The 15357-nt window shown below is 53.1% G+C and overlaps 1 protein-coding gene across 7 annotated transcripts in view; it reads left to right on the top strand.

Moving 5' to 3' along the window:
* The window catches only part of AMOT (angiomotin), a 61823-nt gene that overhangs the window by 14457 nt on the left and 32009 nt on the right, over positions 1–15357 (top strand). For 4 of the 7 annotated variants that reach the window (XM_027835505.1, XM_027835477.1, XM_027835485.1 and 1 more), the window contains 7 exons: positions 702–872; positions 2414–3395; positions 4942–5016; positions 8065–8184; positions 9544–9991; positions 12903–13047; positions 15194–15286. In XM_027835505.1, coding sequence (XP_027691306.1) covers positions 2473–3395; positions 4942–5016; positions 8065–8184; positions 9544–9991; positions 12903–13047; positions 15194–15286 — 1804 coding nt within the window. In that variant the 5' untranslated portion in view covers positions 702–872; positions 2414–2472. Of the gene's footprint in view, positions 1–701; positions 873–2413; positions 3429–4941; positions 5017–8064; positions 8185–9543; positions 9992–12902; positions 13048–15193; positions 15287–15357 lie in introns of all 7 variants that reach the window. The other 3 variants (XM_027835497.1, XM_027835520.1, XM_027835515.1) reach the window with 3 other exon arrangements.

Here is a 15357-nt window from a genome sequence, read left to right as displayed (position 1 = left end):
TCCTCCTCTTCCTACTGGGTAGCATGGCCTTTATGGGGACTGGGGATGTTTTTGACTCCTGTTGTCTTCTCTAACACCTAGCATTGAGTCCAGGTCTAAGCTAAGCTACGTACAAGCTGAATAACCTCTCCCCTCCCTGGGTCTTGGTTTCCTCATCTGCCAAGTGACAGAGAATAAGCCTTGCCCTATTGACTTCCCAAGGTGCCAATATCCAGGGAGACCGCCCCCCCGTGACATTGGGGGCCAGCCAAGTGCTCAATGGAGCCTGGCTGACCAGTTTGGTTGAGGAGGTAAGATGCTGCCCAACATCATCTCTGCTGACTGGAGGCCTTAATGAGCTGCTCATGGGGTACCCTGGTTTTGCCCCTAGGCATCATTGGAAGGGCCTGCTGAACACACTGGTGCCAATGATACCTTTGGGCACTGCCTATCCCTGCCCACCTCTAAGAGGCCCAGGCATAATAAGCAGGTTCCTTCAGTCCCACACCTTGGGGCAGACACAAGTGCTCGGACACAGCTGTTGGACCCTGAGGTTCCTTTCTGCTCCAGTGGAGGCAATCCGTAACTCATTAAAAGTCTGGAGTGTGGGAGGAAGTGGGAGTCAGACGCCCAGAGACCTGCTTTGGGTGCCTGCTGGCCAGCCGCCGGTAGTAAAAGAGAACGGGGTCTTTTTTTTCCTCCCTCCCTTTTGAACATTTCAGAGTGGCCAGTGGTGGGACGGCCTGCAGGATCAGCTGGGCCTCCGCCAGCAGCAGCACAGGGCCTTTGACGAAGACAGACAGAGTGAGGGGCAGACAGACCAGGCCACTGGGCCGAGTTTGAGCAAGAAGCCTCTTCCTTCTCCGAGGTTTCCCAAAGGAGAGCAGAAATAGGTAAGAACAGCTTCCATTTGCTTTGGGAGGGGTGGCAGAGAGGGAAAAGCTGCAGCATTCTTTGGGGGGGTAGAAACAGGTATTTCCAGCTCCCATTTGGGTTTTACTCAGAGGGGTCTGTCTGCATGTTAAAGTGGTCAGGACTTAAGAAAAGCCCAACCCAATCATTAGACAGGACAAGATGGGGTGAGCGTGAAGCACAGTGAAGTGGGTGGAAACAGGGCCTGCCACCTTGGAAGAGGAAGTGGCAGTGGCAGAGGCCAGGAGGAGGAATGACAAAGTTCCTACTAAGGGCACCTGTAGGCTTGAGGGAGAACAGGGCTAGTGACTTGAAGGTGGATGGGGGAGCAGGGGGGGCAGGGCAGCCAGCCTTCAACCTTTGTCCTCCTCCCACCCCGCTTCTGCCTGCATTTCCATGGTGACCCAAAGCCGAGGGGCTTGTGTTTGCAGAGTGGGGGTGGGGTGGGATGAAAGGCAGTGGCTGGAGATAAGGGACTAGGGGCCCAAATACCTGGGTCCCCATCCTGGAACCTGACCCCTAGTGCCTTGATCTTTGACCCTTGTCCACATGAGTGTGAGAGGTCTTGGACTATCTAAGGAGAATTAGTAAGGAGGGGACCTAGCAGAGTGAGCCACACTGGACCAGGCCTGTCCCCCTCTGTGGGAGACCTGTCACATGGGCCTCTTCTGCCGGGGAGCAGGGATGGCCCCCTATTACAGTGGGTCAAGGGTTCAGATGTTGGGCCCCGGGCCTTCCATCACTGCAGTGCCAGGGCTGGCTAAGTCTTGAGAACGTTGCCTTTGCTTCTTGGTACACACCTAACGTGTGTCCAAGGCGCCCGAGGGAGGCCTGACATCACCTCTGCCTCCGGCCCCCAAACAAACTTACAAGCAAATCTCTCCATTATAGGTATGGTCAGATCGCTGCTGAAGGCAGCCTGAGGGCCCTTGCCATTAGCAGCCCTCTGCCAATACTGTAATGCGGAATTTATTAAAAACACCCCCCAAAAAAAACCATCGTGTTCCCTAATGTGGCCACGAAAAAGTTGTTTATCAGAGTATTGAGGTGTTTTTTTTCTCTAGAAAGCCGACCCTCCCCTCCCCTTTTCTCTTCTCCTCTCCTCCTCTCCCCATTCCCCTCCCTTCTTTTCTCCTCCCCTCTTCTTCTCTCCCCTCCCCTCTCCCCCCTCCCCTATCCCTTCTTCTTCTCTCCCTTCCCCTCCCCTCTCTTTTTCTCTCCTTTGTTTCCCCCCTCTCCCCCTTTTTTTTAAGCCTTGCTGTTGTGGCTTCCGTGGGCGAATTGCTTTGTGCACCTTTGCTCTTGGTAACTTGTTCCCAAAGGTCAGATTGGCATTGACATCTTTATTAAGAGGCAGAGAATCCCTGGGTGCCCAGGATCACCCAGCTGGGGACTGGCAGTGCCACCCCAATCCCCCAGGGTACTAGCTGACCAGCACTCTGCTTGGTTTGAGTGGGTGAGTCGGGGCCAGCCCAGACTCTGGTCAGCTCCCTGGTTCAGACTTTGCTGTTTCCCTTTGCAGGTCAAGGGCAGCCCAAGCAGCCACTTTCACTCTCCGCCCACAAGGCCCCAGCTTTGGAGATGAGGAATTCTGAAGACCCCCCAGCCACCCCAACTGTGCTACAGCGCCTGCTCCAGGAGCAGCTGCGCTATGGGAACCCCAATGATAATCGCAACCTCCTGGCCTTGCACCAGCAAGCCACAGGGAATGCGCCACCCTTCCCTGGCGGTGGGGGCGGGAGCCCTGGATCTCAGGGGGAAGGGATGAACCCCCAGGATCACCAGCACCCACATCAGCATCAGCACCAGCACCCGCACCAGCACCCTCATGTGCACCAGCACCCACATGTGCACCCACACTCCCACCCACAGCAACTCGGGGCCCATGCTGCCCGCCAAGAGCCCCAGGGCCAGGAGATCCAGGTGGACAACAACGTCATGGAGAAGCAGCTGCCCTCCCATAGACAGAACAGTGAAGATCTGCCCACCTATGAGGAAGCCAAGGTCCAGTCCCAGTACTTCCGAGGCCAGCAGCATGCCAGTGTTGGGGCTGCCTTCTACGTCACTGGGGTCACTAACCAGAAGATGAGAACGGAGGGACAGCCAGCGGTACAGCGGCTCAACCCTGGGAAAGTCCACCAGGATGAGGGGCTCCGCGATCTCAAGCAAGGCCACGTCCGCTCCCTAAGTGAGCGCTTGATGCAGCTGTCACTGGCCACCAGTGGGGTCAAGGCTCATGCCCCCGTGACGAGCTCTCCACATTCTCCACCGCAGCCTGGCGACCTCTACAAAAACCCTGCTAGTTCGAGTGACTATTACAAGAACCCAGGACCAGCACCAGCCCAGCCCAGCCTGAAGGTCATGGAGCATCGGGGCCCCCCTCCTGACTATCCCTTCAAGGGCATGCCCAACCCAGCTTTGATCTGCAAGCCCCAGGAAGCCGGGCACTTCTTCAGTGAGCATCGTCTGAGCCAGCCTGGGAGAATGGAGGGGCCCATGATGAGGTACCAGCATCCCCCTGAGTATGGAGCAAGCAGGTGAGCAGTGTCTCTGCCCTGCACAGCTCTGCCTGTCCATACTATCTCCTGGGGCTCTCCTTTAGCTTGGGGGCACTTTCACAGATGGGATGGGGAAAGAAGCTCAGTGTGGGGGGGGATGGCTCAGTAATGCAGCTATCTTCTTGTCTCATCCCCCAATTCTTGACCCTCTAGCTCAACTGCTATTTATTAAATGCCCACTACATAAGTCACTCCTGAGCTCCAGTGGTGAACTCTGGATCTGGATCTCTGCAGTTTCTTAGTTGTAGGCCCACAGTGAGGGGGATTGTAGACCTCAAGGCATATTCTCTTCCATCTTGTAAAATGCTGAGGATACACTAGTTCCATCCTGCTGCTCACCCCAGTTTGACTGTCTCTCTGCCTTCGGCTAGGGAAGGTGACTGAAAATCTTGGCCAGAGTGGGCCTGCAGGCTTCACCGAGCTCCATTGAGAGGAGAGAGGCCAACCAGCCTTGGAGTTAGGAAGACCCGCTGCAAGTCTGGCTAATAGCACACATCGATCTTTCATTGCTTCCCCTTGCTGCAATGAGAGAAAACTTACAGCTGTAGGTCTGAAGGCTCAGGACCCAAACAACCTAGAATTATTGGGGTATGATTCTTGGTAGTACAGCAGAGAGAGCACTGGAGTCATCAGAGGAACCTGGGCTCTATTCCTGCTTATTAGCTCCACAACTTTACCCTCTCTGGAGCTGAGGACCTTCTGCTCTAAAATCAAGGCAATGGCTTAGGAGTTCTCTAAGGGCCCTTCTAGACTCAATCCCATGGGCATTGAGCTCTACTACTTGTCCCATGTTTCTTCTCTTACTGGATTGGCCAGCAGGCAAAGAGCCTTTTGTCCTGAAGTCCCCAAGGGGCCTCAAAGACTAGGGTGAAGGTAAAGCATGAGCCCTGGGATTTCCTTAACCCCCACTAGCCTCTTCTGTAGGATTTTCAAAAGTCAAATCCCTCTTGAGCCACTGTCTTGATAAGGGGCTTGGAGCAGGAAATGGGTCACTAGACAGTACCAATCTGGGTCCTCCCTGCTGTGCCTGATGAAGCAGGAGGAGGTGGGAGCCGTGGCTAGGCTGGCTTCATTGATGAGCAAGCCCCTCAGATCAGGGTGGCATCTGTGTAGCTTAGGGGATTCTGGGGGTCTGGGGTTGTCAAGGAAGTTTCTGGTGTTGGTTTAGGAGAGATCTCAGTGTCTTGGGCTGGGGTGGGGGTGGGGAGGGGAGCAGAATCTCAAGCCAGCGTCTAAGTAGCCCACCCGCCTTCTCAGGAAACCTATTTTCAGAACTCATTCCCCAGTATTGTTTGTGATCTGAACCGACTCCCACAGCATTTAAAACTTGAATCTGGATAGGAGAAAAGCCCTTTGATCTGCCTAAATAAATAATAAAGAGCCCAGAGAGGGAAATTTCCCCCCCTCCCTTCCATTACTGATTAAACCACTGGGGAAATTTAGCTGCAGAAATTCCATGAGAATAACTTTGCCTTGTCTCTTCCCCCCTCAGCTATCTGCTGATTTCTCCATCCCGGAAAAAGCCAATCCGGGAAAATCGGCCTCTTAGCAAGATTTCTTTCCGTGGGTATGCCTCGTGTGGCCCTGTGTGCTGCTGGCTGGGGGCTCCGTTTCTGTCACTTGGGGCTGGGAAGTGATGAGAGCTAGGCCCCTTTTGGAGTGGAGAATGAGTTGGCTTTGCTCTGAGTGAACTCTGACTGTGTGGGAGAAGAGGCGCTGCTTCGAAGGGTCTAGGAGAGCAGGCAGGGTGTGGTGGGTGAACGGGGCTGCCAGGCCAGCTCCCGCCAAACCCCGCTTAAGGAGGCCAGGCTGGGCTGCCTCTGCCTCGCAAGGACCTCTGTTTCCTGTAGCCCATTTGGCTTTGCAAGGAAGCCCAACGATTAAAAGTGGAAATTTGGGCCTTAATCCACAAATGACAGAGCTGGGCATAGAGAGGAACCCTTGAGCAAATTGCTGCTAAATCCTTCTCTGCTAGGGAGGCTTCGAGAACGTCTGGAGATTAGCTGGGGAGCCCGGGAGAAAAAAAGAATCCTTTTATCTCCCTCCTCCTCCCCTCCTTCCCACCCCCCTTGCAAAAAAAAAAAAAAAAAAGAAAAAAAAGAAAGAGGAAGAATCTGTATGGGGAGAACTTTGGAGTCGGAAAAAGCGTCCGTGGCCATTTAGCCGAAGTCCTGCCGCGGAGTCCCCCTAGGAGACAGAAGGCAGCAAAAGAAAGGCCGCACACCGGAGCCTGGCCCAGGACGGAGCCCTCCAGATGGGAGTCCAGGCTCCAAACCTTTGTCCGCCTTGATGCCTGAGCTCTTTCCGCACACTAGGGTTATACATTGATTGAATGCTTTGTTAAGCAAAGAAAAGAAGAAAACCTTTTAAAAAAAAAAAGATTATTTTTGTTTATAAAGAAAGCAGCCATCTCCTTTCAATTGTTGAACTCTTGCCCAGGTCTGAGGTTTCTTTCAATCATTGTTCAGTGGAATTTAAGAGCGACCTTAGAGCACAGCTTGTGCAAGAGAAGGAATGCCCGGCCCTCTCTGATTCACCACTGGAGAGGCTGGGAAAGAAAGGACCGCAGTTCCTGTGGCGAGGTTCAGTTGGGTTCCAGGCTGTTGGCTTCACCTGTGCACTGGTGCCAGTGTGTGCCTGCTGGGACCAATATAGATGTGAGTGTGTGTGAGAGTGACTGAGGAAGGCCAGGCGGGCTCCTGGCTGGGCACCCAGGGTACCTGGATGGAACGACCCAGTGTCTGACTGCTTGGGGACTGAGGGACCTCTGAGGTCAGGGCCCAGCCCCTGGGATCATGTGATGCTATTGTCTGTGCCTGCTTGGTTTGCATGGTTAATGTTGCAATGTGTTGGCTTCGATGAGGTGCTTAGGGATCTTACCCAGGTGGGCTGCTGGGGGGGGAGGGGGAGAGAGGATTTCAGGTCTCCCTGTTGCCACAAAGCTGTGTTAATGCTGTTCAGCTTTTCTCATCTGGGTGGCTGCTGGGATCCAGATGGAATTTGGCAAGGAAGTCCGTTCCTTTTCACGATAGCCAGTAAATGGAGATCTGTGTTATAGTACTCTTCCTTTCTGTTTACAGCCTGGAGAAACTGAGGCGCAGCTGCTTCCTCTCAGTTTGCCCCTGGGGAGAGACCAGACTCCTCAGCTGAGTGTTGGATCGGCCAGACTGTGTGGTCTGGCCGACGGGGGTGGGGGTGGTGGTCGGGGAGTGGGGGGTGTGGGAGGCAAAGGCGCCAGAAACCCAGAAGAGGTTATATGGTGAATGTTGCCTGATTGGGCCCAGGAGAGCCGGAGAGAAGCCTGGTTCTGCTCTTGGACTACAGGCCTGAAAGAGAATACCCCCTTAGGACACGAGCCTCCCAACTGCTGCAGGTTGCCTTGAACCCCAGAGGAGCTCAGCTCCCAAGGCCAATACGTTGTATCCTTCAAAGCAGGCCAGCAACATGAACCCCACACAGAGTAGAGGTGGCCCTTGAGTGTCTGAGCCTGACAATGAGACCAGAGCTGCCATCTGTTTGCTTGGGCAAGTGTGAGTTTCTGTGGAGTGTACCAGTTGCGGCTGGGCTCCCTCCCCTACCCTTCTAGCAGCCACATTATTACAACTCCACTCTAAGCTTCCTGAGGGCAGGGTCTGTGTCTGACCTCTCCTCCCGCCCCCCCCCCACCAAGTTGGCAGGGCCTAGCAGAGCAAATGAGGTCACTGAGGCACTAATTGAATTTGTTCTGGGATCTTTTGTCTACATACATAAATCCGCATAGCTACCCTTCTGAATTTACAAGGCAGTTTGTTTTCCGTAATGCTTCCATTCATAGGCGTTCTCTCCTGTAGTCCTTCAAGGGGGTCTGGGAGGTAGGTGAAGGCAGCTGATGTCATCTGGCAGATGAAGGAGCTGAATACACAGTGGTTAAGTGACCTGCCCCAATTCCAGGCCAGTTGGGAGAGGTGGCTAGGGAGGAGAACCCCACCTACATAAGGCTGTTCTTCTGTTTACTTTCTATTTGTTGAGCCTTTTCTCGGCATCCCGAGAAACTCCCAAGCACCGCTAGTAGGAGGAGGAGCCCAGGAGAAAAAGATGGTAGAATTCTCAAGAGGAAATTGGGAGAGCCACCCACTACTTACCTGGTGAAGGGGGTCAGTGCTTGGAGTTTGTAGGAAGGAAGGGTCCACATGGCCCTCCAAAGTACAGTAGAACTGGGACTCTTTGTCATTAGCATCCAGTAGAGTGATGGGTGGGTTAGGCACTGAGCACTGATTGGGCAAGCTCTTCTTTAAAAAAGCGTGTCTGGAATTAGGAGGCTGCTGAGAGCTTTGAGTTCTGGGGGGACCTTGTTCTTTGACTATCTGGATGATTGGATGCCCCTGGAATGAATCTTTCTGCTGAAGAAATGGGCTCAGAGTTCTTTGGAAAGCATCTGTCTATGCTCCCTTTATTTGCCCTTGGTTGCATTGCAGAGGTCTGTTTCTCGCGTGCTCACTAGGGTGTGTCCCAGGCTGCTCACTGGCCTCACTTGGCAAGTTAGACCTGCTCCCCACAGTTCAGCAGCACTTTTAGCTAGAAGGGCCTACCTCTTATCAGTTCTATTTTTACTGTGTGTTTGTGCTCTGCTTCTTAGGAGCCAGGGGAGAGAATTGGAGGGGTGTGCTCCTAGACTACTCCTGAAGTCTAGGTCTGGGGAGAAGGAAGATGAGCCGCCATCAGGGCCCCTCCTGAATCCTGTGGAAACCAAGTATCTGTGAGTTGGAGTGGGTGCCCAGGCCTCCAAATGCAGTCATGCAGGTCTCCTGGTGTACAGTGCAGGACTTTCCAAGGAAATAATACTTTTGGACACTGGCAGCAGTACGCTAAATCTGCCCTAGGGCAACAAAAGGCTCTGTGCTAGGCACTGGGCATACCAAAGGGAAATGCACAACCGTCCTGCCCTCGAGGACCTTCTGTTCTTCTAGTCAAGTGGCCCCAACCCCTACATGAAAGAACAGACAGTGGTTCTATCTCTAGGACTCGCCCCGTATGACAGCATAGCTCAGAATTCTCAGTGATACACATGGCCGTCAGGTTGGCTGCCAGGCTAGTCCCAGCCCTGCCACCGACTCACCATGGAACCCTTGGCCTGAGTCACTTGTCTCTGGACCTCACTTTCCCCTTTTGTAAAGTGGGGCCTTGGTCTAGCTGATGTTGAAGTGCCCCTCCTGCTCTGCAGTTCTCTGACTATATCTGAAACATAGTGCCATATGTGGCCCTCATACCTGGCCCCGGGGGACTACTGGGGACAGTGCAGGTTCATCTTCCTACATGCAGGAGACCCTTAATGAATGTTTGGCAAGCCAATGAGTGAACATGGGTCACACCTTCTAATGTGATGTCCATCTGCAGTGTTAGGCAAGACTTAGGTTCAAGGTCCTTGGATTGAGAGCAATGATGAGAAGGGTGAGTGCTATAGCGGATTCTTCAGAGACTCAAGCAGATGGCAGGGCTGAGTCACTCATCCATCACAACAGAGGCCTAGCGATAGGGAAGACCAGGGCACGGCCCCTTTGCTGAAAATCATCCCCGCTGGTCACAGAAGTGACCCAAGCACGTGCCAGGACATTAGCCTTTCTAGACCTCGGGCCATCGGCAGAGAGTGAGCCTGAGCTATGGGGAGAAGTGGCCGTGGGGGAAATGGAGAGATACTATGAAGTAGCTGAAAGAGACCTGAACTCGGAACCTAGAAAGGATGCGTGTTCAAAATCTGCTCCTGACACTATTGACTCTCCCCACTGAACCCCTCTGAGCTTTGGTTTCCTCATCTGTAAAGTGTAGATGCAGCTGCTGATGCTTGTGCTGTTTCCTTCCCAGAAGGCTTATGGGAGAAGGCTCTTCTGGATTCATTTGTCCTGGGACAGTGGGTTTGATACTAATTCCAACTCTAAGCCTAATCCCAAGCACCATCCTCTATGCCTGGAGCACACAGACAGAGGACTTGATGTTTAAAGTGCATGGACTGCCTGGTCGGATTGTGACCCTTCCCTGCCCCACCCCCCCATACTGCTCCTTGCTCCTCTCCCTGACCTCTTTGCTGCAGAACTTACCTGCTGTGTTCTTTGCTTTTCAGGCCAGCCCAGGACATCTCACTGCAGCCAAGGACCCCTCACCATCACAGCCCTACATCTTCTGTGACGTCGCTGGGGTCCTTGAACCTGCTACAGTCTCCACCAACAACCAGGCCATCACCTGCACAGCAGCACCCGCTGAGCCCAAACCAGGGAGAGCCCAACAACTCTCTCCTGCCCAGGCCTCAGCAGCTATTCCTGCCTAGTCAGGGCCACCAGGGGGATTCATATCGCCAGGGCCAGCCCAATCCAAACCAGCAGCAGCCAGGAGAAGCCTACCCAGCCATGCCTCGGGCTCAGCAGATACCCTCACCTTACCAGCCCATGCCATCGGACCCCTATGCCATTGTCTTCAGAGCCCAGCAGATGGTGGAGGTTCTCTCTGAGGAAAACCGGTCCCTGCGGCAGGAGCTAGACACCTGCTATGAGAAAGTTACAAAGCTGCAGAAGGTAAAGAGTTCCAATGGGGAAGAGCATTCTAGTTATGAGGCACAGCTTAGGCAAAGCCTTGGTGGTGGGAAATGAAATATCATTCCTTAAATGTTTTCTCAAGACCTTTTCCCTGCAGCTCCAGTTCTAATATGATTTTTTTTAAAAGCTGGGAGCATCTATTTCCTGCTGCAACCACTCCTTCCCAACTTAGCGACATGGTGTATGTGGGGGGTGGGGATAGAGGGGCAGGAGCCTTAGTTTCTCCAAAGCTGTGCGACTGATGACAACTTGGGGCCAGTAGCCTCTTTGCATCTGAGGCCCAGTGCTCTTAAACACTTCTACCAGTCAAGCCCCCTGACTCTTGACTTCTCAGGGAGGCCAGTGAATGGAACCATGCGTTTGCCAACTTCTAGCCCTCTCTATCCTGTGGCTCACTGTCCCTACCTCCCATGTGAACTCTTTGGGAAAGGAGGGCCTCATGTGTGTGTGTTGTGAGCAGGGAGGCTCCAGGGCGGTGTTCTCTGCCAATGTCCTTAGGAGACTCTCAAGAGGAGAAGTTGCAAGGGTCTGGTTGTTTAACACCATATCAGGGTCCTAAAAACAGCCCACCTGGGGCTGGCCCTCAGGGCCTTCAGTAGAGAGACTGGAGCCAGTCACGTTAATGAGGTTGCCATCCACAGCCTCTCCCATTATAGCCACAGTGTCCAGGTCAGCCTCCTGAGTTAGCTGAGCTGGTTAATGGTTGACATCTTTCTTGAGCTGCCAAGACGCCTTGACTCCAGGAGGAAGTTAGTACCCTGCTAGGGGTTGGTAAAGAGCGAATGTGCTAGGGAGTGGTTGCCTTCCATTTGGCGATGGGGTGCCAGGGAGTTACCAAAGCAGGGGCCCATGTCCCCCCATTCCTCCACCCCCGACTCCTTCCATGTTCTCGATCTCTTTTCCAGAGGTATGGCCAAGCTCTCCATGGGGAAGGTAGAAGGAGCCAAGTTTGACCTGGAGCCCAAGGGGGAGGAATCAGGGTTTGGTGGGCATAGATATGCTTTTGTGCCCATCGTGGGGCCATAGAGAGCTCAGAGAGCTGAGGGGGGCCTTCGAGACAATCCGATCTAGCCCCCTCATTACACAAAGAGGGAGCCCAGAGAAGGGCGTGACTTGTTTAAGGGCACTCAGGTAGAGAATAGTTGGTTGCAGACCCAGGTCCTGTAACTTCGAGGGCTGGTAAGGTAGGGAGAACAAAGGTTAAGGGAGAAATACTTGCGTGGGACCCATGCACTGCCCAATGTAGTTTGTTGGGTGGGTCCCTGGCCAGCAGCCCACATGGCCACCTAGCTGCCCCACTGGCTGCCCCACAAGGCTTCTAATGCTTTTGGAATGTCTAGCCTCAGATCCCCAGTGAGGGTTGGGCCTTCCCCATTCCCTAGCCCCAGTCTTCTTTCATACACCCATGACAGTCCTATGTGTATGGTGGAGACCTCCAGGGTCCCTGATTCTACTGAATCTTGATTCTTGGCAAGGAAAATGGTTCTGAACTGGGCCAAATTTGATAAGGGACAGAGGACCTGACTGGAGGGGGCTAGGTCAGGGCTCTCTTCCTTGATTTCATCTGGACTCTGGATGTCTCCAGGTAAGACACAGACTTGTTTTCGAAGCTTCCATCTCATTTTCTGAGGGTTGAAAGAATATCCCAACCTAGTGGCTGGAGCTCAAGGCCAAGCTCTTTGGTCTCAACTCTGGGATGCTGTGGGACCTTAGGTAGATCACTCAGTCTTTCTGTGGTAAAATGGAGAAAGTCATCTGTGCTCCCCTCCCCTCATGACAGGGATCCTGTAAGTGGGATGACATGATGCATAGGCCAGCCCTTAGCTTGTGTAGGTGACTGAGAGCTCACCACCTTCCTTAGGGTGGACCAGTGGTCGGCACATAGTAGGCACTTGACAAAGGCCTGTTAACTTGTTGACCAGACAGACTTTAAGACCCCTTTCAACTCTGAGAATTCTCTATGTAGGACAAATTAGGGCCATTTTTTTCAGCTGGGCCAAACCAAGGTCATGGTGAACTCCTAACTTACCTTGACCCTGAACCCTCTGGAATGGAGAGCTCTCCTGGTGGGCACTTAGTCTTTTTTTAAAATAATATTTCTCCCCAATTACATGTAAAAACAATTTTTAGCATTCATTTTTTTTAAGTTTTAAGCTCCAGATTCTATATTTCCCTCCCTCCCCTCTCCTCTCCCTGAAATAGTAAGCAGTCTGATATAGGTTGTACATATGCAATCATGTAAAACATATTTCCATGTTAGTGTTTTTATGGAAGAAAACTTGAACCAAAAAAAATGAAAGAAGTAAAGTATGTTTTAAAAAAAAAGCGTGCTTCGATCTGCATTCAGACTCCATAGTTCTTTCTCTGGATGTAGCATAGCATTCTCCTTCATGAGTGATTGTCGTGAATCATTGTGTTGCTAAGAATAACGAAGTCATTCACAGTTGATCGTCACACAATGTTGCTATTGCTGTGTACAGTGTTTTCCTGGTTCTGCTCATTTCACTCTGCATCGGTTCATGTGAGTCTTTCCAGGTTTTTCTAAAGTCTGCCTGCTCATCATTTCTTATGGCACAATAGCATTCCATTACATTCATGTACCACAACTTGTTCAGCCACTCCCCCATGGATGGGCATCCCCTCGATGTCCAATTCTTGGCCACCACAGAAAGAGCTGCTCGAAATATTTTTGTACCTGTGGGTCCTTTTCCCTTTTCTTTGATCTCTTTGGGATACAGCCCTAGCGGTGGTATTGTTAGCACTCACCCTTGTTTCCTGAATGCCCGTATCAGACCTTGAGGGATCAAGCTGGAGGTTGACCCATTCTTCTCCGTCCCTTGCCCCAAAACATTATTGCTAAGTCTCTGTTCTGTTTTTGGTCCCCTTTTAGCTGGAGACAGAAATCCAGCGTGTCTCGGAGGCCTATGAAAACCTAGTGAAGACCTCTTCCAAGAGGGAGACCCTAGAGAAGGCCATGAGAAACAAACTCGAGGGAGAGATCCGCAGACTCCATGACTTTAATCGAGACCTTCGAGGTGAGGTTCCCTGCTGGCTGGCGGGTCAGCAGAGCACTGGGGAATTTGGGGAAAGAGCTGAAGAATGGGACATGGACAGTTGAAATATGGGCCATCTGGCAGTGGTCGTCAATTCTAGGGCATGAAAGTCTGGGGGTGAGATTCATCCTTGAGAAATAGAGGGCTTCAGAATCATCAAGTCATGCCGTGCCATTTTACAGGGGAAGAGGGCCAGAGACGGACAGAGACTTACCCAAGGTCACACAAGTGGAATGGGAATCTGGGGTTCATGACTCCAAATGCAGAATTCTTTCTGCTGCATCTCCTTTTCTTTCCAGCTGACGAGAACCTGCCCAAATAGCCAGCCCTGAGTAAAGGGAGCTCAGAAATGACCTGGACGAGCACACTCTGCTCCCAGGGTGGCCCCAACGAGAACAAGAGAACAGTTCCTGCTTGGGGCCCCTGCTCCCTCCCTCTTGTCTGCCCAGTGGAGTGTATGTGCACGTGCGCACGTGTGGGTGCATGTGTGTGCGCACGTGTGGGTGCATGTGTGTGCGCGGGTGTGTACAGGTGTGTGGGGTGTGTGTGTGAGAGAGACAGAGACAGGGAAGGGGGAGAGACAGAGACTGACACGGTGGGAAGGGGGCAGCCCGTCCCAGCTCTACAGCCCTCCTAAGGAGCACAGGCAGCTTTCCCCCTTGGACAGCCCCTGGTTCCTGATGGTCTTTTTTGTCTCTTCCGTGAAAGAATGGGGGGTTTGCTGGGGAGGGCCCTGCTTGGAGGTCACAGAAGTTGGCACACCTCTAGACAGCCACTCTCCCTGGCCTGCCCCAATCGGGGATCACAGGAAGGGCTTAGCCCCAGGTAACTCTAGTAGACCTTCTCTGCTTTCGCCTCTAACTCACAGGCCAGGGCTCCTTAGAATCCCATCTTCTTGAAAACAGAGCACCTTAGGCGAGTCACCTGAGGGTGGATGGAGGACCCTGGGATTATTTGAGCCTGAAAAGAGCAAACGTAGGGAAGCCACAGCAGCTGTCCTCAAGCACTGAAGGGCTGCCCCGGAGACAGGACAGGGGCCACTTCCCTGTGAGCCAGACGAACTGAGTACCCACTGGGCAGCTCAGCCTCCGAGGTCATAGGCTAGAAGGTACCATACAGGTCCTCCAGCCAAGCCCCCTCATTTCGCCAAGGCCCAGGGAGCTCACCTGACATCCCACAGCCCCTGAAGTTCAGTACTTCTGCCCCTGGTTCCCTCTCCAGCCTTGTTTCCTTCTCTGTAAACTGGGGAGAGGCAGGATTGGGCCGTGTGATCTCTAAGCCTTTTTCATAGACTCACAGGGTCAGAGCTGGAAGGAGCTCAGAGACCACCCAGGCCAACCTCCCTCATTTTACAGAGGAGGAAACTGAGGCTGGAAAAGGCAAAGTACTTTGCCCAGGGTCACTCTTAATCAATCAGTCAACATCTATTAAGTGCCCACTATGTGCCAGGCACTGTGCTAAGTGCCTTTACAGTAAGTGGCAAAGTTGGCATTAGAACCTGGCTCTTCTAACTGCCTTCCATGGCACTCATCCCCTTTAATCACAGGGAGGCCCGCCTTTGGCAGGCATCTTAGAAGGCATCTAGTCCCAACCAGGGCCTTCAGTGCCCCTGATGAGGGGCCATCCACCCCCCTAAAGCTGCCCTCATAGGTGAACCCGCTCAGGGCTCATCCCTGGGAAGCCCAGATTACCTTTGACTGTTCTCATTGGCAGCGAGTTTTTCCTTCCATGAAGATTGGGTTTGGCTCCCCACACCTTCCCCTGCTGTTGCTGCTTCTGCCCCCTGGGGCCAAGCTGAACAAGCCGCCGCCAGTTCCAGCATTCCAAAGGCTCTGGGCCGCCCTGGGAATGAGCTTCCGAGGCTAGGGACCCCACTGGCACTTGCTTGTTTTCACGACATGGAGGAGGAGACGGCGTCATATGGCTTTCCCCTCTTTCTCCCTGCTGGGCCAACTTCCTCTGGGGGTTCAGGTTTGGGGTCGTATATTTCTAGTCTCCCATTCCGGGGTTTGGCAAGAAGGAACAAGCTAATGTCGTCGGCCGGGGTCTGTGTCTGAGGGGTGAGAATCCTGTGTGGACGGAAGCCAGTGTGCTGGTCCCTGCTGAGTGACCCTCTCCAATCCCACAGAGCGAATGGAGACAGCCAACAAGCAGCTTGCTGAGAAGGAGCATGAGGGCTCAGAGGACACCCAGAAGACCATCTCCCAGCTCTTTGCACAAAGTGAGTGGGCGAGCGGGCCCCTGGTGCCGGGGACTCGGGCTCCATGGCGGCCTGAAAGCGGACTGGCCCGG

The sequence above is a fragment of the Vombatus ursinus genome, unplaced genomic scaffold (assembly GCF_900497805.2).
Source record: "Vombatus ursinus unplaced genomic scaffold, bare-nosed wombat genome assembly UNPS02004337.1, whole genome shotgun sequence".
Classification (NCBI taxonomy): Eukaryota; Metazoa; Chordata; class Mammalia; order Diprotodontia; family Vombatidae; genus Vombatus; species Vombatus ursinus.
The sequence above is the reverse complement of the archived record's forward strand: the minus strand, read 5'-3'. Positions and strand labels throughout refer to the sequence as shown.